Raw genomic sequence first — 24,897 nt, forward strand, 5'->3', positions numbered from 1 at the left:
GAATGTATTCAGCCACCACTCCCACTCTGAAAGTTAAAGTTTATTTTAGCTACTGCTTTCTACTCTGGGGTTTCATTGCCATTAGTCAGTGGAAATTGCTTGGTTATGCATGGAGTGGAAAATGATAGTATATGTAATTATAATTATAATTATCTATATATGTATATTTATGCACACACACACAAGCACAGATATACAGTCTGACAGATGGACTGAATTTTCAGTCCTGCACGGGGAACAGAAGTTCATAATTCTGTTAATGTAAGAGTTGCATGTCTAATTCTGTTCATACAAAATAGACCTATACTTAGAATCAAGTATATAAAAGGGAGCAATTGTTGCTCCATATTGCTCTGAGTAAAGTTCAATAATATGATTGTCTGGCCTTTGCAGTACTGAAGTCAGTACTGAGGCTGCCTGGGGCAGCATTGAGAATACTCTCAGTAAAAACTGGCTCAGATCCATTAGCTGCAATAGATGTTGTGCCAGTTACACGAGCAATAAATTCAGCCCAGTCATTTTGTCTACTCCCATAACAGAAAAGGTTTTTTAAGTACTTACTTTAAAAATTGGATGTGATTCTTTTTGATAACACTTGCCTGATTTTCCAAAGGTACCTAGTAATGAAAGTTCAGTCACTAAAACTTTGTATTAAGGAAAGGTTCACCACATATACTGCTGCTGTATTTAATTATGCAGTTCCCTAAAGTCCTTGAGCAAAATCTGATGATTCTCTCTCAATCTTTGAATGAATTTTTGCTTTATACAAAGATATAATCTGTATCTTTGCAAATCAGAGCAGATACCATTTCCACCACCCAAGATTTAAGTGTATAGACTACTATGCAAATAAAGAGCTGGCAAGACTTTAAAATAAGAATAGATCACTAAATATGGATTTCCCAAAAGCCATAACATTGCATTCATTTTCTCTTCCCTCCCTGCCCCTTTCAATTCTCTGTAGATGAAGAGCTTTTTTCAGGAATGTATATTGATTTCATGGGGACGGATGCTGCCATTTTCCGCAGTTTAACGAAACGCAATGCTGTGAGAACTGATCAACACAACTCAAAGTGGCTAAGTGGTAAGATGGGTTTATTTTACCAAAGCTTTTAATGTGTTTCATAGAGTCTCTGCTTTGCTTCATTTAAAATAAAAAGCTTTTATTTCCTTTTCTGAAATTAATTTATAAAGTGACTCTATGAAGAAGAAATACGTGCAAATACACATGCTAGACAGTGCACTTCATGTGGTGCGAAGGAACAGAGGACTCACTGCCTGCGCCAGCCTCGTGGGCCACCCTGCCAGATGTCCCTTCGCCCATTTTGACTGAAGCAAACTGTTCAAGGGAAAGTGTAGGAAAACCTTTCAAAAGACAAGCTGTCAGGCAGCCTGACTTCTGGGGGAGTCCCTTCTTCACCTCTAATGCATAAGACATTACCTTAAATTAGAATATGTCAGACTAAGTTTTTTACAATGAATTACAAACTTGCGGCAATTCAGGCTAACCCACCCCTTAGGGACAGCTCACTACCACTTGTATTCAGAATGTATTTAGGAGAGAGTCCTATTATTAGTTAAGTTAGTGACAATTTTTGCTATTTATTTCAGTGATAAGAGACTGATTATCAACACACAGTAGGAAAGCTAACATTTGAACACAAAAACTTAACTCTTGGCTTCACTGAAATCAATGTGGAAATTCTCCCTGACTTCACTGATAAGCAAACTTTTTCCAGCTACACTATGTTAAATGAAAGTGGTGGTGGAGACATCTACCTCTGAGCAGAGGTAGATGTCAAAGTTTAGGAGGAACTAACAAACATAACGGTTCAATATTAGAAAGCTTTCAAAGTATTTTGAAATAAACATACCTTCTTAAAGTATGTTAAAACGTACTTTAAGTTCTTAAACATAAATTTCTTATTTTGACTCTATTTTTGGGTGACTCCTGTAATTTCTGTATTCCTGTGACTGCTGTGAAATCGCAAGATTACAATTTATTTTATCAGAATGAATTAGATTTGCTATGAAGGGAAAATTACATCCATTTTCTAATTTTTTCTTCTATTTGTATACTCTCTTACGCTCCACTGTATACCCCAAAGTGAATTGGGAAAGAATACCATTAAAAATATCTAATTACTGGATAAGCTGCCTGATATACATGCTCAGAAGAGGTACTTGACAAGCAGGACTTATTTCCATGTTCTGTTAGAGACAGAATCATGATACTTGATCTAGTAATTGAGAATGGGCTCATGAGAACAGAAAAATGCCACAGTCACAGGAATGAATTTTCAATCAGAGATCAAAGCTTTGAATTGGATTGTTTCAAGATTTGTACTCAATTTCAACCAATCAAGTAATCTTGCATAAGCATTAAAAAGATCCTTCAGAGAGGAAGAGGGCCCACTTCTTCCTTCAGACAAAGGAGAAGGTCTTCTGAGGTCCCCCTCCCAACACTTTTAGTTAGACTTCAGCATAGGAAATTGCCAAAAGCAAATGCAGGTAGAACAGCAATAGTGGCTGCCTAATAAAAGATTGTATTAAAGTCACTTGCATATCATAATGCACAGTTTAAAGGAGAATACTGGTAATAGCACTACTGTGTTTTGTACTCTCAGGTGTAGGTATATGTCCTTCAAAAATGGCATGCCTGCTATTCCAGGTTTTTATTGTTTTGTTCTATTTTAGTGCTCTCTTGTAATGTTTGGCATATACACTTTGCTGTTTATCATCTTCTGATATGAACTCAAGGAAACTCTGCTGTTCAAGCATTTGCATATCCTACTTTCCTTTCAGTGTTCCGAGAGCCATTTTCCTCTCTTATTTATGCATCTTTAAAGTACCTTGTTCATTTTTTTCCTAATGAGTCTTTCAGCAGCTTACTCCTTCTCTTATGCTTTCTCTCAGTGAGTCTTTCCTAAAGTGCCCCTGATAACTCACTGATTCTTCCCCCTTCTTCCTCAAAGTCTTTTAATCCTTGTAATCAACTAACGCTCCTGTTTCTGCATTTGAATCACTTTTCTAAAAATCTGCTGCAGAATAAAGTGACACGCAGCAGAAACTTACTTAAGGCTACAGGCTTGAAGCCCTTTAGCTAGTGGTGTATACTATATACAGATGCGAGGCTAGAGCTAAGCTCAACCTGCCACAGCAATACTTCTGTATGCATCAAACAGCAGTTCCTTAAAGGGATCGGTAACTGTCAAAACATTAACTGCTTGTACTGATACATCTTTTGGCCTGTTTCATTTCAGAGCCTATTTTTGTGGATGCTCATGTTATCCCAGATGGCACTGACCCTAATGATGCCAAAGTCTACTTCTTCTTCAAAGAGAGACTCACAGACAACAGCGGCAGCACAAAGCAAATTCATTCAATGATCGCAAGAATATGCCCAGTAAGCATTGTTTTGCCTGCCAGGTTATTGAGACAAATGGCTAGCACAATTCGATAAGCTAAATGATTGTTTCATTAAAACGATTGAAAAGCCTAAATTTATATTTAGTCTTTCTAATTTATATTAGAAACAAATTTTCAGTTGCAACTTCCACCTCCATAATTAAGAAGAGATGTTCTTGAACACATAGCTAGGACCTCAGCTTCTTATTTATATCTGGCTATATCTACATTGATAAGAAAATGTAGCGATTCAGGAATTTGCATATTTCTCTGACTGATTCAGAATAAGTATAGCAATGTTGAATTTCCAAACTTGCTTTCCTTCACATGAATTAGATACGTTTTTTGTGTAGTGAAGTGGAAGTGCAAAACAGCTAAGGCTTTCACCCCTACACACATAAAATCTTTCCAAAAAAAAATGGAAATAGCAGAATCCAGCTTTTGAATGGGTTGATTTAACTTTCAAATATTATTTAAATTTTTCCAGTATTTGTCCTTTCTGAGGTCTTGTGTTAATGTATGTGTGAGCCTAACTTTAAGAACATGCAGAGAGACATTAAGCTCAGGAGTAATGCCTACTCATGTACAGTGATTAATGTACAATCACCATACTCCTCATTGTCTCTTTCCTTTTTGTATCTGTGATCAACTGCACATGAAAAATGATTGAAGCAGCTATTATTATCTCTGGTGAAATGGATTTTTTTTTTTTAAATGAGAGCAAAATTATAAAATGCACAATTACTGCTAGTCTTTCCATTCTTTCTTTTGGAAAGAGCAGGAAGATAATTGTTGGTGTTTGTGTGTTCCTTCTCTTTAATCTGGATCTTCTTTAGAATTTGACGTTTTGTGATGTTGTTGTGCAGGGGTGTAAGGGCACGTCTGGGACTGTATTAAAGTCCTTCTCTGGCAATATGATGAGGCATGTGATCTCTCTCATAATCTCCTTTATTTTTTTCATGTTTTTGTGAAGGTGCCCAAAGGCCCTACTGGCTATTTTGCAAGATGACATTTCACAGTACTATGGCTATATTATTATTGTTACTGTTATAATGAAGCCCAGATGATTTCTGAAACGCCTTGGACTTGAAACACTTTAGACTTACATTGAAGTCAATGGCAAAATCCCAAGGACATGGATACAAATCTGAGCTAGCCATCGTTGTATACCATCGTATTCATACATCAACACCTTTGGGACAGACCAGATAGACTAGTACAATGGTGCCAAAAGAGACCCGCAAAGAGGCCCCCTTATGGGTGCCCCCAAAAGTCTGATTGCCAGGTCCAGGAGCATCGATGGAATATGCACAGCATTTTGTATAAATTACGTGTATAGCTTCCTCATTTTCCCTTTTTCCTTCATTTAGGTGACATTGTGATATACAAGTTCCAAGACGCCGCTCTTAGATCTAAGTCCTTCACCAGCAAAATGACCCAGGAGCTATCATTGCTGTGATGCGCTCCCTGGTTTAGCAATTATTCTTTCTCCTTTGCACTGTAGTGAGATGGAGAGCTCCTTGAGCTATCTGTGACTTAGCTGGCTCTGGACCAAGCTATCTAGAAAGACTTGTGGCAGCACAGAGCAAGCTTAGTGATCCATGTTAGCTATTGTTTCACAATTTAGATCAGAGCTACATAGCTTAGAGTAGCAGGTAGCTTCTGGTATCTTCATTCAGGGAAACCTACATGCTCAGTGCAACTCCCAAACCACCCTGAAGTGCTGGGCGCTGCTGGGAGCTGTACTGCCCTCCTGCATTAGCTGGCAGCATGCTCACGGTGGAGCTGGCACTGGGAGACAAGTCACATCGGGCATGTCTTCTTCAAAGACATGAACAAAGAAATGAGGGTTTCACTGGGAGGAATGTAAGGCAGTGACTGATGTCAACTCGCTGCCGACCTCCATAACACTCCATCTACAATGTAAACTTACGCTGATAGCCTTTTGCTGGCTGCACAAAATCAAGTGCCCAGCCCTCCCAAGCCTGCTAGTCCAAACTCAGAAAGTCTCCTCAGAAAACTAAGTTTTTTTCTCACCAGATCTAGAGTGTTTAGATGAGGGGGGTTGTTTAGGCTTATCTTTTTTTTTTTATATTAGATGTTTTGTAGATGATGGATAGCATTAATCTGAGAGAAATGCAGGAAGATCCAAAAAATTACTAGCTTTAAATTATTAGCTTTAAATTATTTCATTTTTATGAAAATAATATTCTTTTCCAGAATGACACAGGTGGCCAGCGTAGTCTTGTAAACAAGTGGACAACATTCTTGAAAGCGAGACTTGTGTGCTCAGTAATGGATGAAGATGGAACAGAAACATACTTTGACGAATTAGGTATGGCAAGAAAGTTTCTAAAAAGTTTTACCTAAATCCTGCACCCTGTGCATATTTAAGCATTAAAGTTCCCACAGTGGTATTTGGCCCTGAAGAGGTCCATGACAAACTTCCCCTTGGAGTTTTGTGACAGCAGATAAAAAATTCCTTAATGCATCTCTCTGGGTCATTAACATTATATCTTTGAAATAAAGATAATTAATCTTCACTTGGTAAAGAAGATATATGTAAGGAATTAATTTTTGGAAAGGAACATGTAGGTGCAGTCTCTTGTTATTTTTCTACTCTCTAGGATTATGATAGAGGCTTTGTAATGTATATCTCTTTGAAACTGTTTATTGTACCACTGCCTAACATACATCCTTTTTGCAGAACGTTTTTTCTGTTTTGGAGGCCTCTATTTGATGGCTCGAGCTAATACCATTAAATGTCATTACTGGCACTAGCAATATTACAATGAATAAATATAATTTCTTGGGATTTATTCAAACATTTACATCTTCAGTTGCACATGTGAAGCACTGAAGACATTCAGTGGCTAATCTATACAGCAATCACGTAAGGTTTCCTCTCAGTAAGGAATTAATTAAATGCAGATTTTGATCCTTAAGTGCCAAACACCATTATCAAAAAGTTTCAAACTCCACATTCTCCATGGCTGGGATATACAAAGTCAGAGTTCTAAATTTAGGTATTTGAAGATTTGTTATGTGTGTTGGTATATATAAATATAAGTGTAAATATACAGATACATATAAATAGCTAATGAGCCCCACACTGGGACTGCATCTGATTCTGACCTCTCCATTGTACTCCTCATCTATCTTCTGTTGCGTTATTCCTGATATTCATGGAAACAAATGAGGTGTAGAGTTTTTCTGACTTAGCATCCTTACAAATATTTGGTGTACTTGTTTTGGTTCATAGATTTCTATGGAACATAATGGGCATACAATCAGATCCTACTTTGATGTAATTCAGAACATATAAGGTACTTGGCCAACTAACGTGCAAAGACTCTTAAGCATCCAGCAGCTAATATTTCAGAGGTCCCGTTTGCTGGTCCAATCCTATTGAACAAAGCACTAGAACTGCTTAGTTTTTGTATGACAAAATATAGGATAAAATAGATATGAGATAGTATTCTTAGTATGATCTCCTAGCACAATCTATCGGCAAAGAGGAAGAATATTACCATAGCTGTAAATGCAGAAAAATCTGGGAGAGATCAAGGGTGTGATTCTGTTTTTACTTACCATGCAGAAGGGTATAACCCTACCAGTGTCGTGCAATGAAATCTTTTGGGTTTGAAATGTTTGAAAGAAGGCTTACAAATTTTGGAGACTTAATAAAAGATCCACATAAATTAATGGATGGCTTATCCAATGGTAAGAAGCTCAGACAGTTCAGCCTTTTTGTCTATTTGAAAGATGTTTAAGAGATGAGTTGGTTATAATTCATTAGTACCTTTATAAGGAGAAAATATAAGAGACCAAAGTACTTTTTCACTTAAGTATAACAAAAATAATCAAATCAGAGGTAAAGCTGGGTAAATTCAATCAGTAGGTATGGTTTTGCATAGTGAAGTTAATACATTCACACAGAATAGGAGCAGGGTTTTACACCTCTGTGACTTTACCATAAAAATGTTTGTCATTCATATCCTGAGGTGTTTCTTAGTCAAATGTTGTCTAATGGAAGGGCATCTAGAGTATGTACAAGACGAAAAAACACCTAATTCTCCCAGTTTGGATTATATCCATCTATGGGAACATTTTGTCTTTGACCTACTGCAGCTTAAACATTTTCCTACTGTTAAACAACCTGCTGAAATGAGATCCAGCTGAGAGAAATAGGAGAAATGGATGCTGAACATATTTGAAAATCTTTGCCTTCTGTCTTCAGAAGGCTAGATAGCGTGTAGTTAGTTTCCAAATCTGCTTCTGACTATTCAAGTGCAAGGTTTCTACATATGGCCCATTCATATGATAAGTTTGCTTTTTGTCATTCAAGTCAGAGACAAAACTACCATTCACTTCAGCAGGAATAAAGTCATTGTTTAGACTGGAAAATAAAATTAGCATAACTACTCAAAAACTGATTTTTTTTCTTTTTTTTCTTTCTTACAGAGGATGTGTTTCTTTTAGAAACAGATAACCCCAGAACAACGCTTGTATATGGAATTTTTACAACATCAAGGTAATTGTGGAGATTTGAGAAAAGTACCTTTCAGACCAATTTTCTATATTTATACAAAAAGAGATGGTTTGTGGTCAAGATTGTTCTTCACCATTCTGTATGTCTCCTGTGACCAACCTTTGCATATAGGGATAACAGTTTCAATTATGAACCTGCAATGAACTTCTGTGACATCAGACAACACTTAACACTGCATAAAGAAAACCAGCACCCTGAAGGACCAAACCTAGAATTCTTAAAGCAGTCCATACCAAACATTGCCACTCTCTCAGCTGGCAGATGATCGCACAGATGGCAAATAACCCCTGTCAGTTGCAGGTGGCTGCAAAAAGGCAATCTTCTATTGCGTTTGGTCACCTCCTTCATCCGTTACAACTTGCAGCCTTAAGCTTCTTGTCATTAGTTAGCTGTTATTAGCTTTGTGGGCGGTTTAAGAAACACTCATTGACTCCCAAGGGCAGTGGAAGTACTAGATATGGCTTACTGCACTGAAGCTCCCCACAAAGATAGACCTGATGGACCTACAGATTCTGCCATCTCTACCTTTAATTTTTCAATTTTTTTCTTGTTCTCAACACATACTGGTAGCATACAGAAAGGGAAAAATTGCATCCTACTGGGTATACCACCCTGTATTATTTAGCTGTTATTATTTACATTCAAATAGAGCTTTTTTGTTTTTTTCTTTCAGTTTCATGCCATTTATTTGATCAAATTTGCATATTTTTAGACTCATCACTATAAATTCCTTTTATGGCATTTTCCATTTAAAAAATCCTTGCATCAAAAAGATACTTCTTTCCTGGCAGGCTTTTCTGTCCAGGATAGTATACAGGGATCCACATTCTCAGATGTGCGAACCAGCCAGGAAAGTATGAATTTATAATATTTAGTTGGGAAAAAAAGAATCCCATAACTTGTAAACATCTGGTGCTGTCTATATTTTGCGATTCATATTGCACAAAAGGAGAAAATGCTGAGGCTATGTTTAGCAGTAAAACCACACTTATGATTAGGTTATGGATGCAACATGTCTCAGTTGGAAACACTTTTACCTAATTCTCCTGGTATTCTCCTGCAGTGGAAATAAGGTCTGAGTCAAAGGACCATATAAGGTGGCAACAAAGAGAAAACTTGCATATTCTTGGCCCTCAAGCTATTTTCTCTCTCTATTGAAGTTTTAACACTCACATGCATTTCTGTTTTCAAACCACGCAGTTTACAGTTTATTTTTCTCCCTTTTTTTCTTTCTGACTGTAGATGTGTTACATAATTAAACACAGCAGTCATAATAAATTTTGCTCTCCAACATTTCCTTTATCTTCACCTCTGTAGACTTCTAGCTGAAAAGAGTATCAAGAAAAATATCTTTCCAAATAATAATGGTCATTAATTTTACCTAAACTATATTGAGGTAAACCGTGTAATATTGAGGCAAATTATTTTCATGGCATAATCTGCTGTAAATCTAGCAAACAGATCATCCAAAAACATTAAATACATTTTAAAAATCTATTAAAATCTACTAAAATTTCCACCAATACCATAATCCATCTAAAAGTTTCCTGCTGCTAATACATATAGAGCCAAGAGCAATGTTGATTCTTGGGTAATCTCCAATAGCACTTTCCTAACTTAGACGCTATGTCTTATAATTGAAAATTTGAACATTTAATATTTTCAGTTTTCTTCTTTAGTGATTTTTTCTTCTTCAATTGAACATAGAGAGGCTCTGGGACTGTCTTCATCCCACAGTTAATATCGGAGTTTCCACTTTGTTAAGATAAACATCCCAAACCTCTGAAAGAAGAAAGGAAGATTTAATTCCACTGCAGGCAGTCTTAGCATCACATTGGGAATTATTCCCCTAGTGCTCCTCATCGCAGGATGGCAGAGGCCATTCAGGGCATGTTCTGTCTGAGGAGGCATCAGAGACATCATTTCGGTGAACCTGAGGCAGTGAAAAAACAGGCCTTTCTCATAGGTGACGCCTCAGTTTCTCCTGAGGAAGATCAACCTTCACCTCTCCGGAAGGGATCTTTGTGAGACCAGTTTTGTGGGAGGCTTTTTGGAGTATATAGGAGTAATGCTCTTACAGCCACAACCTGTCCCCATTTTGTTTAGAAAAGCTGGCAACTGATTATAACAAACTAACCGAGTGTAATTGCACTGGATATTTTGATTAACATTCTAGCTATGTATTTTAGAAGGCTTATGAAGGTCTTGTGGTTAATATATTGGTATGTAGTTCTGGAAACCTGTGCCTAGCTCGGCAGCAAAAAGTTCATAAAACCCTTGTCTCACTGAAGTCAGCAATATTTTTGCCACTGATTTAACTCAGGCCAGGTTATATTTCTTTTATATTCAACAGTAGGAAATCTTCTTGTTCCACCAGCGGCATATTACCTTCCTCCCTCCTTTTCCAGGTCAGTGTTTGAAAAGGGGCTCAGCCTTAAAGAGCAGTGCTGTATATTGGGATGTTAAATTAGCTGATTGTTAAATACATTGAATCCATGCTATGGAAGTACCAAATTGTATTAAACATGTTATATTAGAGGTATCTCTCATCACTGGACTATGCATGATAATGGACGAATTAGGTAAAAGATAGTAGATGAAAGTGCTAACTTTTTCTTACTGTCTTCCAGCTCCATATTTAAAGGCTCAGCCGTGTGTGTATATCACTTATCTGACATCCAGACCGTGTTCAATGGGCCATTTGCACACAAGGAGGGCCCAAACCACCAGCTGATTCCATATCAGGGCAGAATTCCATATCCGCGACCTGGCACTGTAAGTACAGAAGATGTTTACATAGCCCTACCAGTTACTTGTCTTTGTTTAATACATTAATAAATGTTATTTATTCAAGGAGAATGGACTGTACATGACTATGATGTTTAGTTGCAGTTCAGAAGAGTTCTGCTTGCCTCTCAGCTTGCCATACAAATCACCTAGTATCTGGAAATCGTCTAAAAAGAATTAAAAACAGTGCAAAATATTAAACTCTCTTGGTCTTTCTGCCTAAGAGGTTCTAATAATTATTTCATTAGGTGGCAATGGTATTTTTAAATGTGTACATTTACATTTTGTATGTAGGTTTGAGCAAAAGATAGCTAAAGAGATTAACATACAGAGACAGCATTGGGAGTTTGTGCGCTATACTCTAGATCCAAGCTTCTGTCTTCAGCGTGTATGATTTTCCCTAGTGCCTCGTAATTTTGTGGTTCCATCAGGACGCTGGAGAGCCATGGCAGGATGGCAGGGCTTCTGAGACTGTCATTTGACTAGGTCTAAACCCTGTCAGGTACTGAATATTAGAAAAGAGACATGGAAATAGAGGAGTTGTCATGCCAATCTGTTCCTGGTAGCCTCTCTTGGTAGGACTACTTTTTGCATCCCTTGAAAAATTTTTTTCACTGCATCATGGGTCATAATAATCATCTAATATATTCTGAAAACCATGAGAGCTAGCTTTGTTTTCAAGGTTTACAAAATTGTCCCAGGAAGGTTTTTAAACAAAAATGTGCAGGTTCCCCCACACACACTTTAGGATGTATTCAAATGTAGTGTTCATGTAGTTTTGTGTTTATTTATTTACTTACTTATTTACATGTTCTTAATTTAGATGTAGCAGAAGTACCAAGTCGAATATTTCCAAGTTTAGTGAAGACTGTGTGAAGTTTCTCTGGGATCGTCTCTAATTTCACATTTGCTAAAAGAAGTGTATCAATGTGAACTTTCATTGTTTCTCATAAAGTCTGGCAGTTTGTTATGTATTGGAATTAAATAAGTATTCATAAAAGCATAAATCAGCTCTCAACTATGTAGTTCTAATTTTGCTTCTTTTTTAGGTGAATGCTTTGTTGCTTTTCTATTCATCAACAAAGTTACATTTTGTTTTAGTTTGGAAGTCATTGCAAGAACTTGAAGCACATCACTATTTCATTCATTTTCTTCTTTGTGCTGTAGATTTTGTTCTTCTCTCTCTTTCTCCCTCTCTTGTATACTAATGCTTAGATGAACGCAATACCTCTGCCTGTTCACACAGTCCTTCGTTTTAGTCTATTTTCTACTGGCTGCAAGATTAGAACTTTGTATCCCCAGATCAATACGGGCATTCCACCAAGTACTAATGCTAGCATTCTTCTTTGCCATACAGCTCTAATCTCATGAGTTCACGGAGACTTTAAGTTTAAACTTTACAAAAATACAAAATAAATGGCCCATGTAAACAAGAAGTTTCATCCTCTAGAGATTAGTCACATTTCACAGTTTCTTGCTACTTCAGAATATTGTATTTGTATGTATTTTCTTCAATCACTGCCATGTTATTCTTGATTCACCTCATGGAGACTTACGAGGCAGTCCAAAGGGGCCTGAAGGAACTGGCCGGCACAATGGAAAGGGAAAAATAAAATTCAGATTTGGATTTAACATGGTGACAGGAATTACCTAAACTTTTTAGATATGCTGATGAGCTCTGAATTGGAAAAAAAAATCTGAAATCGTAGTTCACACTGAAGATAAAGGCAAAAGAAGAGTATATTAGATGTTCTAGTATCAGATAAAAAAGAACTAAGACCAGATAGCAGGCTATAAACATACCATTAATTGTGATCACAATTAAATCTCAGAGCAGGAGTTATGCACGTTGTTGAGGAATGGATATGATTTTTTGTCCAGCTGAAACTCTTTTGGGTTTAGCTTTGGTTTTTTTCACTGCCAAAAAGTTCCTCTGTTTTCCACATAGAGCAAATTCTTTTTCTCACTAATGTCAAAGCATATGTGAAAATCAGGATATGTATGTTTAGGTACTTATAAGATGTGCTCAAAGGCTTAACTTTGAATACCCCAGCTTGAAGACTATGGGGCAGGATCCTCTTTCTTCTGGAACATATGTGCTGGGACACTGGACTAGACAGGGATGTATTTTTATATAACATGGAAAATCCTACTTTACAGTTACCTAAAGAGATATGCATACTAAACCATTAGACAGAAGTGAACGTTCATTGGGTTGTCATACACTGGATAAACACTGAAAAGGCTTCAGTATAGCTTCAGTAGAATTAAATAAAGCAATACGTTCATTTGGCCATAATCAGCTCTGCAGTGTTTGGCTGGCTTTCATTAAATACCAATGGTTTCTTATTTCTCCACAAGCTAAACTTACTTACGGAAAAAAAAAAAAATTGCATAATTGGCAGTTTCCTGCTAAGTTCAGTGATGTTTGAGGATAGTTTCCATTTTTCAAAGTTTACAGAAATAGTTTTTGTACCTACGGCATGTCGTAGAATATACTGTAAATTAGAGGATTCTGTTTCTCTCTGTAATCTAACTGCACAGTGATCAGCTGTGTACAAAATCCTTGTGTAGCTGAGGCCTTGAGTGAGGTGTGAAGGAAGCACTTTCAATCCCTCCAGGAAAGGGATAGCTTATAGGGTGCTCCAGTAATACCTTTTGGTTTGTACTGGTTTCTATTTGAGCTATTACACAGAACATAGCGAATGAATGAATGGGTTAAAGAAAGTTTCCAAGAACTTGCTCAAAACAACCACATAATTAATGTTTGCATCTGAGTTGTTAGGGGCGCACTGGGGTGAACCATAGCACAGACATTTGGTTATGCAGGAAATCACAGGCAAACATCTTAGGATCTCCAAATCAAGAGTGGAGGGAGGATAGATGATACCGGAGAAATTTTTCTTTTAATTGAGCTATTGGAACAAGAGAGTTTAATCTAGTCTGCAAGTGAAATAGAACCACTCCGGAGCTGGAAGTGGAGTCAAGCAGACAACTATCCGAAAGAATAATCTTGCTAATAGCCCCCAAAATTATGAATACAGCTTCTGAGCACTGATTGCTCTCTGAGTCTGGGGTGAGGCTGAAGTCCCCTCTCTACTTGGTTCCCCATATTGCCGAATAAATAGTTAATTAAGTGCACAAAATGGAACAGCTTTTTAGCGGTGAGGGTAAAATTGACACTCCTGCCTAATGGTTAGAGGGCTCCCCTGGGATGTGAAGACACAGTTTCTAACATTTGCTCAAATCAGGTAGGGTTGGACACATGACTCATATATCCCAGTGAGTTTGCTAGTCTCTCAGAGTATGATTCATCTTATGTAATTTTAGCCATCTAAAAGCAGGGCAATCTAGTCTGAATTACTGACTATAGAGGAAACCTAGATGGCTAACTAAGAATAAATGCCTGACTTTAAGACAGCAGAAGTCAGGTGAGGTGAATCTCTCCCTGAGCTAATAGCTATTTCTGTGTCTGTGGTTTTGACCAGAAATTTCTTCCTAGACCTAAGAATTGTCCTCACTGAAATAAACACATTTCCATGAAGTGTTTCAGATTGGACAAATCAGCATTTTCCAACCAGAAAAATATTTTATTGAAACATTTCTGTATAGCTCTAATATTCTGAGGAAACGTTCATGGCTTGGAAATCTAGTAAGGGGGAAAATGGGAGCTCAGGAGCATCAATGAGAAGTGGGATAATAGTGGCTGAAAAAGTCATGTAAATTAACATCAGTATATCCAGCATAAAGGAGCAGTTCCTGACATCGCACCTGATTTCTTTTCACTCTGTCTACTTTTAGTTTCCCTCTCACTGACCTGAGCTTTCTAAGACTGATTTTATTTCTTTATGAAGTCCAGAAGGCCTCAGGACTAAAAAGTAAGATGATTCTTTATTATAGTAAAAGAAACATCTAGAGTACTCACGGACCTCTTTTATTTTTCACTGTGTACATGGGGAAATGGTAGAGAAGATCCTGTGAATGATCAGCTTTCTTAGATACCAGGTAGTTGAGATGGCCCCCCATCTTCAGGCCTCTAATTTTACTTTTTCAGTTGAAGACGAGTCACAGGCTATTTCACTGTCTCCTAATCAAAATAATGGAGAAAATAAGTAAGCTAAATCATGATAGGTCCTTAAAGTCTTTTCTGGCTGGAGCGATATTGACAAAATTACAATTGGACTATTGACTTTACCTTTTGGCCTTGTGCTAATTCTATATAACCATCTGCAAAAGTTTGGTATCTTCCCATACGAATCACTTGGGTTTTTTTCAACAGGCAGCATATGGAAGTATAAGGAATGTGGAAATAGGTCCGGAAGTATGGATCTTTGCCATCAACTTGGATTTTAATAGTGTAAAAATATGTTTGCATTTGCTGTATCTGAATCGATGGGAGTTCAAAGCATAGCTATTCAAGTACTTCCTTCCCATTATTGGAATATGATTATTTTCAGATAGAGTCTGAAGTGCTTTTTCAGGAACTTTGTCAACTATCTGTCAATATTTGTAAATGGCTTGGAGATGAAAATTCCCTGATAGATGGTAAATATTATTAAGCATTACTGTGCATGTTTCTACAGTGTCCGGGAGGAGCCTTCACGCCCAACATGCGGACAACCAAAGAGTTTCCAGACGATGTTGTGACCTTCATCAGGAATCACCCTTTGATGTTTAATCCCATTTACCCGATCCACAAGAGGCCGTTAATCATTCGGATAGGAACAGACTACAAGTATACAAAGATTGCTGTGGACCGTGTGAATGCTGCTGATGGAAGATATCATGTCTTGTTTCTTGGAACAGGTAAGACAAACTTAGCAACAGTCATTTTCCTATACTGCATTATAATTTGCAATCAACTCCAGTCTGTGCAACTCATTGCCTTCAGAAGTGTTTGTGTAGGCATTTTCTCTATTTACAAAAAGGTCTACAGATATCCACAAATTATGTTCTCTGCTTACTTTCTGTGCATTTTATGTTCCCTATAGATCTTAATCATGTGCAAGAGATATAATACATCGGCATGGTTTTTATTGGAGACAGAAATCAACACTAGTGTGTACTGTATTTGATAGAAATTATAATGCTCATCCTAAATATGGTTTATCTGCAATGTGATTCCACTAGCGTTATTGGAGTATGATGCTCTCTAACTTGAGTAAGAAGACCAAAATCTGGCTTTGTATTCTTTCATACACTCTCATCATCATTATTTAATATATACTGTGTAAGCTACTTCTGAAGAAAAAGACAATCTGATCAGCATGTTACAAAGGCAGAAATAACAACTTCACAAGAAAAGTAAAAATACGGAAGTATTTAGTAGAGGAAAAAGGAACAAATAGTTGGAGGTCCAGCAGTAGTGGGTGCACAGAATTTGATCTAAGGGTTCCAAAATCATTTCTTTCTAGTATAACCTACGTTTTGTTTTTAGTTGCATCAGATTTTAATCTGATGTTATGCTTCTGAAGTCTGAAAGGAATAGGTCAAGTGATTCTCATACTGATCAAATTTTATTTTTCAAAATATTCCGATTCCAATCACACTCTCCTGACTGAAGCAGACAAGCAGAGTAGTACTCTGGCTAGACCCTAGGATTCATTCACATCTGAAACATCCACTGGCTTAACAGAGCGTGATAGGTTGATAGACACAAAAGTTTCATCACTAATCCTTTACTACAAACAATTTCAAGTAGAACAAAGGAAAAGAATTCCAGGAGAATAAATATATCTCTAAACATCAGAAAATAGTTACCGAGATAGCTCTCATTACTTTTATGCTTCACATACTATTGGGAACCTTGTTGTTTTCTGCTTATGGAATAACCATTTCTGCCAGCACACTCACCTTGTAGTCTCACGGGGTTGTGATTAACCATCCTAATATACTAGATTTAAGAAGCTGGTGCTAAAAACCTTTGAAGAATATCAGACTTCTGTAAGGGTGGGAGTAAAGGAAATTCTCTTCATTCTTCTTAAAATACACTATCCAACCAGCAAGGTCAGCAGGGTGCCCTTCTGTTGAAGAAGGCCAATCTCATACTGGGCCATATTAGCAAAAGTGGATCCATCCAGCAGGTTGCCAGAAGTGATTCTTCCCCTGCATTTGGCACTTGAGAGGCTGTGTCAGGAGTATTGTGTCCTGTTTGGGGCTTCCCAGTGCAAGGAAAACATTGACATAGTGGAACCGAATTGGGTAAAGGCCACCAAACTATTCGGAGGGCAAGATCACATGACATATGAGAACAGGGTGAGGCAATTGGCCTTCTTCAGAGAAGGCTAAGGGGACGCCTTATTGCTGTCTACAACTATCTAAAGAGAGGCACAGAAAAGACAGAGCCAGAGTCTTCTCAAAGGTGTGCAGGGACAGGTGACAGGCAATGGACACAAGTTGAAATGTGGGACATTCCAGTCGGATAAGGGAAAATGTTTTCACCATACGGTGGTCAAGCATTGGAACAGGGGCCCAGAGAGGCTGTGAATTCTCCATTCTTGGACATCCAAAGGACTCAAAACCCAACTGGACAAAGCCCTGAGCAACTTAGTCTAACTGGACCTGCTTTCAGTGGGGGATTGCCCTAGATGACTTCCTAAAGCCTGTAGGAAAACAGAAACTCTGTGTTCCTGTGTCCAACCTTTACCAGCTCTCCTTTTACTGTACTGTGAGTCATGGTTAGTGCACAATAGGGCGTTGCTATGATACAAGAAGTTCTAGGTATTGAATTACAGTAGGAATATGGTCGTTTTTTGGTCTGAGGATATTTGTTTTCTTGGCTGCCAGTTGCTAAATTAATTTTAAGATGTCTTTGAAGACCTCTTTGATCCTACTTTTACTTGCAAAGTTATTGGAAACCACCCAATTAAGCTAATGAGGAAAAAGCATTCTTGTTGTCTGTACCCTCTCCCCCCCAACATGTAACCACATTTACTTTTTAGTTGAATGAATACAGCTACAGTTCTTGATTTTTGAATCAATTAGGGTCATATTCCTCCTTTCCTACAGAAATGAAGAAAAGAATCTTTGTAGCCTACTGCAGAAATATCAGTGTTAATAGATATTGCCCCTGCTACTCTTACACAGCTCTACAAGAACTCTACCGTAATAAGAAAGACAATTTAGGTTTATGCGTTTCACCAAATAAATAGTTTGGAGTGCTATAACAAATCTTCCAGATGAAAATTTAAGTATTTTTTTATATACTGATGCCGTTGTTCTAAAATGCTATATAACCATCTGATGTTAATGGGAGGAAAATTCTACTAAAGATTATTGGAAAAGATAAGGCATATACATTTCCAACTATTATAGGATTTTTAATGTAGTAGTGACTGTTAATACTGGAATGTGATAAATATGAAATACTCATGATAAAGTACAGTAATGATATCCAGCATTTCAGTAATTTTTTCCAGCTAAAAATTGTAGAATATTTTCAAAAATTAAGTCTAACAAGTCATGATGCTGCATGGAGAAGTGTGTGTTTTAAATACTGTATACTCCAGATAAATATCTATTGAAAACAAGCATGTTGGATAAAATTCAAGTGAACTCTTAAATATTGATTGATAATTAATTGATAAATTACCTTTCATAAAATCCTACTGCAAAAGATAAATATAAGTCATTTAACTTTATAGTGTGATTAGCCTCTGGCTGTGGTTAAGTGAGCAGCGTGGTCTCATATATATACCAGTGGTTCATTAAAAGCATTAACATACCTCAGCTTGCCTCTATATTTTGCTAATCCTCTTCTGTGTATCAGCCCAAGGTCCATTATGGGTAAAAATAGGTAAACTGCCACTCCTGAAATTGTACAATATTTGTTGCTTTTAACTTCTGGATTACACTGGAGGCAAGGATGGTGGCTTGCTCTCTTGTTAGTCGGGGCGCAGTAGTCACTATTTTTTTCTGAGTAGGGCACAGAGACTCCCTGGGACATTAACAGCTTCCAGGTTCTTCAGAATGAATTGGTGCAAGTTACTCTATTTCTCAGCCCTTTTAAATAAAAGTGATCAGATTTCAGTCACTGAGAAAAGAAACTTATTTTATTTATTCTGTGCCTTCTGTGAGACTCAAGAGGATTTGATAGAGATATTAACCGTCAGAGCGGGTGCCGAAGGGATTTGCTTTGGTGTCAGTTCATCCTGGAAAATGCAAAAACTACACTGTACAGGAGAATGTCATGTGATAATTTCCCTGGGAGCCGGGAGGCCCACAGCCGCAGACAAGGGGACTTGACACCCGGTGACAATTGCGCTCGGCTCTGCTGATGAGTTACTGCTGCCGAACTGAGATGTTGCCAGCCATGTCTGTCACTGTCAGTGACCTGTCTCATGCTTGAAATCGAAATGTTTTATGTCTTGCCAGATGCAGAGCGCACAAAATGTTCAGCTTTTCCTCTCGTCCTCCTCTATAGCCTCCGTAATAAATCAGTTCCTGAATGCAAGGGAAGAATAACAGTAGTATGAAGCGCTAACAACCCCGGCGGGTTTCATCATGTAGCCATGGCACAGGCGGGCACAGGCAGCTGTGTCATTTTTTCACATTAACGTGAACTAAATGTAGTGTTTCCTTTGCGCCCCGCCAGACAAAAGTGTTGAGCTCGCAGGGCCTGGTCCATGCCGAGAGTTAATATATTTGTTTTTTTCTTCCCTCTCTCGGCTACATAGCAAACAAAATAAGTCCCACCGACAGACATTGTTCTGGCAGCGTTCCACACAGCCTTGCAGATGATAACGATCTCCTGTTTTCTCTGTGCTTTTCAACCTGAAGACTCCTAATACATTTGGCAAAACTTGCCAGTTTTCTTAAGTCTATTCAAAGTCCACCCAAAAAGGAATCTCTTCACCCCGCCAAAAGAGAGCTGATTTAAAGGAGAAGAGCGGCGATTCTTTAACTGTAGATAGCTATAGTAAGTGCTGCAAGAGGTGAATGCTATATACTCTGTCTTCCCAAATAGAAACCAGAGAGAGAATTTACTTGGATACAATGTAACGACTCATGTCCATATCTGACAAGGATAGCGCTGGTGATACCTTTTCCCTATGCCATGAGTAAGAACATATTCAGGTCAGGAATTTGGGTTTAAGAGTTCTGCTTCATTTATCCTGTTTCTGTGGTAGGCCAGGATTCAGTCATAAAGCACTTTTTATTCACCCTGGAATTTTACGTTAATCACTTTACTCAGCTTAGTTATATCAAAAGAAACCAAGCTTCCAACTTTTTTTCAGTTTATTCTTTAGTAGATTGTGTTCCGTTTGGGTTTTAAGAACAGCAGTAAAGCAGAGTGAGGACATTTTCCTGAGATTAATAGTTATTTTTTAAGCATGCCACCTACTGCTTGCAGTACAAAAGTCTTTGGTCAAAGTACACCCAGATTGCACAACCGTAAGACTGTGCTTTTTTTTTTTGTTAGTTGCTCTTGGAGTTATGAAAATATTTAAATGTCTGGGTCAGATCTGGGTACATTCAACAGCCACTGGCACCATTAAGAATTTTTTTCAGTTCCTAAACATCAAGATAGGAGATGGGAATATGCTTTTTTGTAAAGAGATCTAAGTTATTGTTATGAAAAGGGACTTCAGATTTCAATGATGTGGTTTATCCAGATGATTAATGTGGGCCACATGCATCTGATGTTGCATGAGGTTGATTGATGTTTCTTATTATCTTTCCATCTCTGGTGCAATCCTCAATTTCAAAGTCTGGATACAGTAAGTGCTTTCGGGGCATAAGATTGTAATGTTGTGTCACATATGTGACTAAATCCCAAGCATATTCGTTTCCTGCTGTTACGTGATGGCTATCCTTTTGGAAAACTAACCCTTGCTGACAACAGCAGTCTCCAGTAATGGAATAGACAAAATCATGTAATGAGCTACCGATTCTAACAGAGATGGAAAATCTGGTCGGAAGAGCGGGCTTGCCTCCCACAAATTCACTATCTACAGCTATGTATCTGCAAGCTTGGGAGAACGGTGTTACGCAACAGTGACACAACAGGCTGCAGACAGAGTTTCCTTCTCCTTTTTACACGTACTGGGTGAGTCATTCAAAAATTTTTGGTGATCAACTCATCCGAAGCTTTTTCACAGCCATTTAAGAAGCCATCTAAAGAGGGCTTTTCTACCCCTGTTTGGCTGGTTACTCTGGTTCAGTTTTTATTCAGATAGACTCTCAGTGTGTCCCAGAAGTTTAACTGAGCTGTGGCTAGGTGAAAGTTTCGCCATTAAGCATCAGTTTATCATATGCTTGTACCTGCCTTTTTGCTTTTTGATATAGCTTGAAATGACTTTACAACCAACTGTTTGCAGCAACTCAATGATCTGGAAAAAATTATACCCATTATATAGACAAGTAAACTAAAGCACAGGGAAGATAAGTGGCTAAGATGAGTTTGAGCAGACACAAGGCCAGAAGAGACCCGAAGAGCTGGCTCGCAGCCGTAGCTGCTAACCTGCCAGAATCGCAGATGCTTTGGTGTGTCTGAAAACTTTATTAAGTGGAGCAATTTTAAGCACTCTGGAGATGATTTTCTTTCTTTTTTCTTCGTTATTTTATTTGTTTAAATCAGGCTTGAGTCAGATTGGAGACCAAAAATATGCTTGCTTCAGTTGCCATCCGTTGTCAGGTACAAGGCGAACAGTTTTCTAAGGGTGCTGCAGAAATCTGCCTGACACAGCAGGGGGGGGGATTACCACAGGAGGCCTCCCTGCAAAACTCCCAGCGGAAGAGCAGTTGGTGTCCATTGCAGGCATTATTTTTAGGATGTGGAAAAGCCAGTTTCTTTCATTTGTTGTTGATTTTGCATATGAGCTATGGCTCAGGGATGAAGGGGGCCCTCGCTTTCACTGAAGCTGACAATACCGACAGTTAACCTTACTTTGGACTGGGGTGAGAAAAGTTAGTAGAAATTCAGAGAATGAGATTTAAACTCACTCAGACCTCTGTATTCCAGCCTAACACCTGTGTATTTTACCTTGCTGTTCATTAAGCTTTGCCTTTTCCATTATCCATAGCCAGCCGGACCGCGAATTGCTGTAAGCAGGCATAGTTCAGCTGATGTTGAGGAAACGAAGCTGACTAATACCAGCCCGGGACAATGCCCTGTGTTTTGAGGGTTTTTTGGTTCAATTTTTTAAGTTTGTCTCACATTCTTCCTTCCCCGGACACTGCCTTCCTTTGCCGTTTATTTTGCACTTTGTGTACCCTTTACTCCACTTTTTAGCCTTTTGCTCTTTCTGCCCATGCCGTTCCCCAGTGCTCATGGCAGGATGTGATCTCAATAACATTCCAGCTCATGGTGCGCTGGGAGCCCGCAGGTTCAAGCAGGTTTGAAACACAGAAACAGTCATTATTAGTCACCTTTGTCACCTTGCTGTCAGCTTGAGGGAGATTCCTTCTCATTTGCCATTCCCCTCTTGACCCGCAGACTGCTGGGCTGCGGACAGGTCCACATGAAAAATCAGGGAAACGGGGAGCATACCACTTCACTTGGTACGTTCTAGAGTTGGATTGCTACTGAGGAGACACAATAGCTTTTTTCATGACTATGTGAAATCATAACAGTGTAAAACTGTTTTCAACAGAATTTCTTGAAGTCACAAGTAAACAGAGAAGGAAATTGTCCCTTTTACTCTATGACTTGAACAGGATTAGCTTATAATGTTACACTTTGACCTAAATGTGAAAAAATCTGACTTATACTTGTTCAGTGATCCATTATGTCTGGCTCACAACACAAAAGATTATCTATTGTGAAATATGCTAGGAAACATCTCAAGCACTGCAATTTTGCATGTATCTCCTGTGCGCAATACTGCGTGCTTTCCAGCCTTCCTTTTGACCTGGGAATTAAGTCTTCTGCCTTGCCATTAAAGGAAATAAGCAAATCAGATTTTCAACAAAACTCAGATATAATGTAAGCCTGCTAACATGAACACATAGAAGTGCCTTGATTCCACAGCTACTGTGCTTATAATGGAGTCCTCAGTACTACTGAGAAAGGAGTAGGAAGTGTTTTCTAGGCACAAATATTTGTCCTTTATTATCAATGAAAAGACTGAACAACAGCAGAACAACTATTTTCAAAAGAGGTGAAAGGTTATAGTCTACAAGGCAGGTGTTATTGGAAGCACACACACACACACACACACACACACAGATATATATGCATTTATATGCAGACTATTGGAATTGCTTGCTTTAAGTGGTTTTATTTAATGAATAGCTTTCTATTGCCTGCTTTCCCTAACATGAATACTTATTTAAAATGTTGCACTACATTTGCTCGTTCCTTTGCAACAATGGAACATTCAATTTTGCAAGAATCTGTCCCTAATGGTAAAATACTGAGTTGAAAGGAATAGATTCCAAGGTAAACAGTTGTTAACTCTGTGTGTTTTTCCAGGGTGTGACAAAAAGGGAGATAGGAGCCTAGTTTTTAAATGGAAAAGGTTGGTAGGATACAAGGACTTGGCGTCAGGCACTATCAGTGTTTTCTGTGCCATTGTCCAGAATGTAATCTTACATCAGGTTCTGATTTTGGTTGAGCAGTGAAGACAATTTGGGAATCTTAAATGTGTGGCATGAACGAATGGATTATTGAAAGAAACCGGTTTTTCTGAGGCTCAGCCTCACACTCCGTTGCAGGTAAGGTCACTGTCAACCATGCTTTGTACCCTGCAAGTTATGGTCACAGGTAGTTAACACTTCGCAGCCAGCTGAAAAAATCACAGCAGGCTGCAACTCCTTCCCTGCACTGCCGATAGGCCATTTCAGATGGTACGGTTTAGTGGTAAAGAGAACATTGATAAAGGCAGGCAAAGAAGGAGAAGCAGATTGCACTTAAGCAGTGTAAATTTGTGAGTAGGTGATTTCTTTTAGCAGAAGCAGAACGACACATACACAAACATGCACACGCTTCTCCTTAGCTCCAAATACAGAAGGATCTGCAGCAGTTTAAAGCTTCGGTGCGTCCTGGCAGTTAGTAAATCTCTTTCAAGTTCTCATAGGTTTGCTAATAGTGGCACCCAGTCTAGACCACAGCTGTGTTATCACAAGATTTCGTTTCAGTAAGGTTTCTTTGGAAGGAACTGGTTTATCGTGCCATCATACAATGAGAATAAATGTTCTCCATAGAACAAATTCTCATGCAAAATTCATGCCTAGTGTGCCCAGAGAATGTACAATTGATAACTACACATTTTTAAACCTCGAAAGCTTTCAATTTCTCTTTTCCTTTTTTTCTTTTTTAATAACATACTACGGCAATGTGCTCTGTGTGTGTGGTCAGGTCATTGCATATGAATATTCTGGCTGTAATCCTTTTTTTTTTTTTTTAAGAAAGTGTATGATTATTTGCTACCTTCCACCAGGGAAATAAGATGTAAATTATTTACTATAACCAACCTGCCCTGCAGCTCCAGCTATGGAATTTAGTCACTGACCTTAAAAGCAAAAGCAAAACCACACTTTTTCAGTTTACTTTGTCAACATCATGAATTGCCAAACGGGAAGCTGAGATTTCCTTTCCTCAGTCACGAATTCATAAAAATACACAGAAATACTTACATGTATTGTGCTGTAGTAATGTTTTACTAACCGCACAAGTCTATGTTGCTCATAAAACTTATGAAGGCAAAACAGAATCTGTACCGTGTGGTCTCATTCCTCAGAATCAATACTGAGCAAATTTATTCTACTCCGACTAATTTCCCGTCCTTTCAGACAAGAAGAATTCTTTTTATTTTGCTTTTTCCAAGTAAAAAAAGACTCAAAAATTAACAAATAAAATTGCTGTCTTTGTTCAGTATCTTAATACCTCATACCTGTCCCCGTGATTTTTCACAGTATGCCTTTTCTGTCGCATCAGAAATATTTGAGTGCGCCTCAGCCTTTGAATGCCTTCACAAATTGACCCTTCCCTCTCTTATGTTCTTTTAACATAACAAGTTTGGCAAACTAATCACAATTATCCCTTTAGAGATACTCATCACATCTTCCGCGCAAAAACACTGCCGTTTCCCCATCTGTCTTACTTCTACTGCAATATCCCTTTCAAATTGAGTTGATTTGGAGGGGTGAAAACACAGGGCAACCACAAAAAAGTATCTATAGACTCTTCACCATGTCTCTCCTGTCTT

The 24,897-nt window shown here is 38.2% G+C and overlaps 1 protein-coding gene across 1 annotated transcript in view; it reads left to right on the forward strand.

The window, feature by feature from the left end:
- The window catches only part of SEMA3C (semaphorin 3C), a 129,661-nt gene that overhangs the window by 86,806 nt on the left and 17,958 nt on the right, over positions 1–24,897 (forward strand). Inside the window, exons 7-12 of the mRNA XM_068923060.1 lie at positions 965–1,084; positions 3,264–3,406; positions 5,629–5,743; positions 7,873–7,942; positions 10,591–10,735; positions 15,331–15,553. Of these exons, the coding sequence (XP_068779161.1) occupies positions 965–1,084; positions 3,264–3,406; positions 5,629–5,743; positions 7,873–7,942; positions 10,591–10,735; positions 15,331–15,553 (816 nt within the window). The remainder of the gene's footprint in view (positions 1–964; positions 1,085–3,263; positions 3,407–5,628; positions 5,744–7,872; positions 7,943–10,590; positions 10,736–15,330; positions 15,554–24,897) is intronic.

The sequence above is a fragment of the Struthio camelus genome, chromosome 1 (genome assembly GCF_040807025.1).
Source record: "Struthio camelus isolate bStrCam1 chromosome 1, bStrCam1.hap1, whole genome shotgun sequence".
Taxonomy (NCBI): Eukaryota; Metazoa; Chordata; class Aves; order Struthioniformes; family Struthionidae; genus Struthio; species Struthio camelus.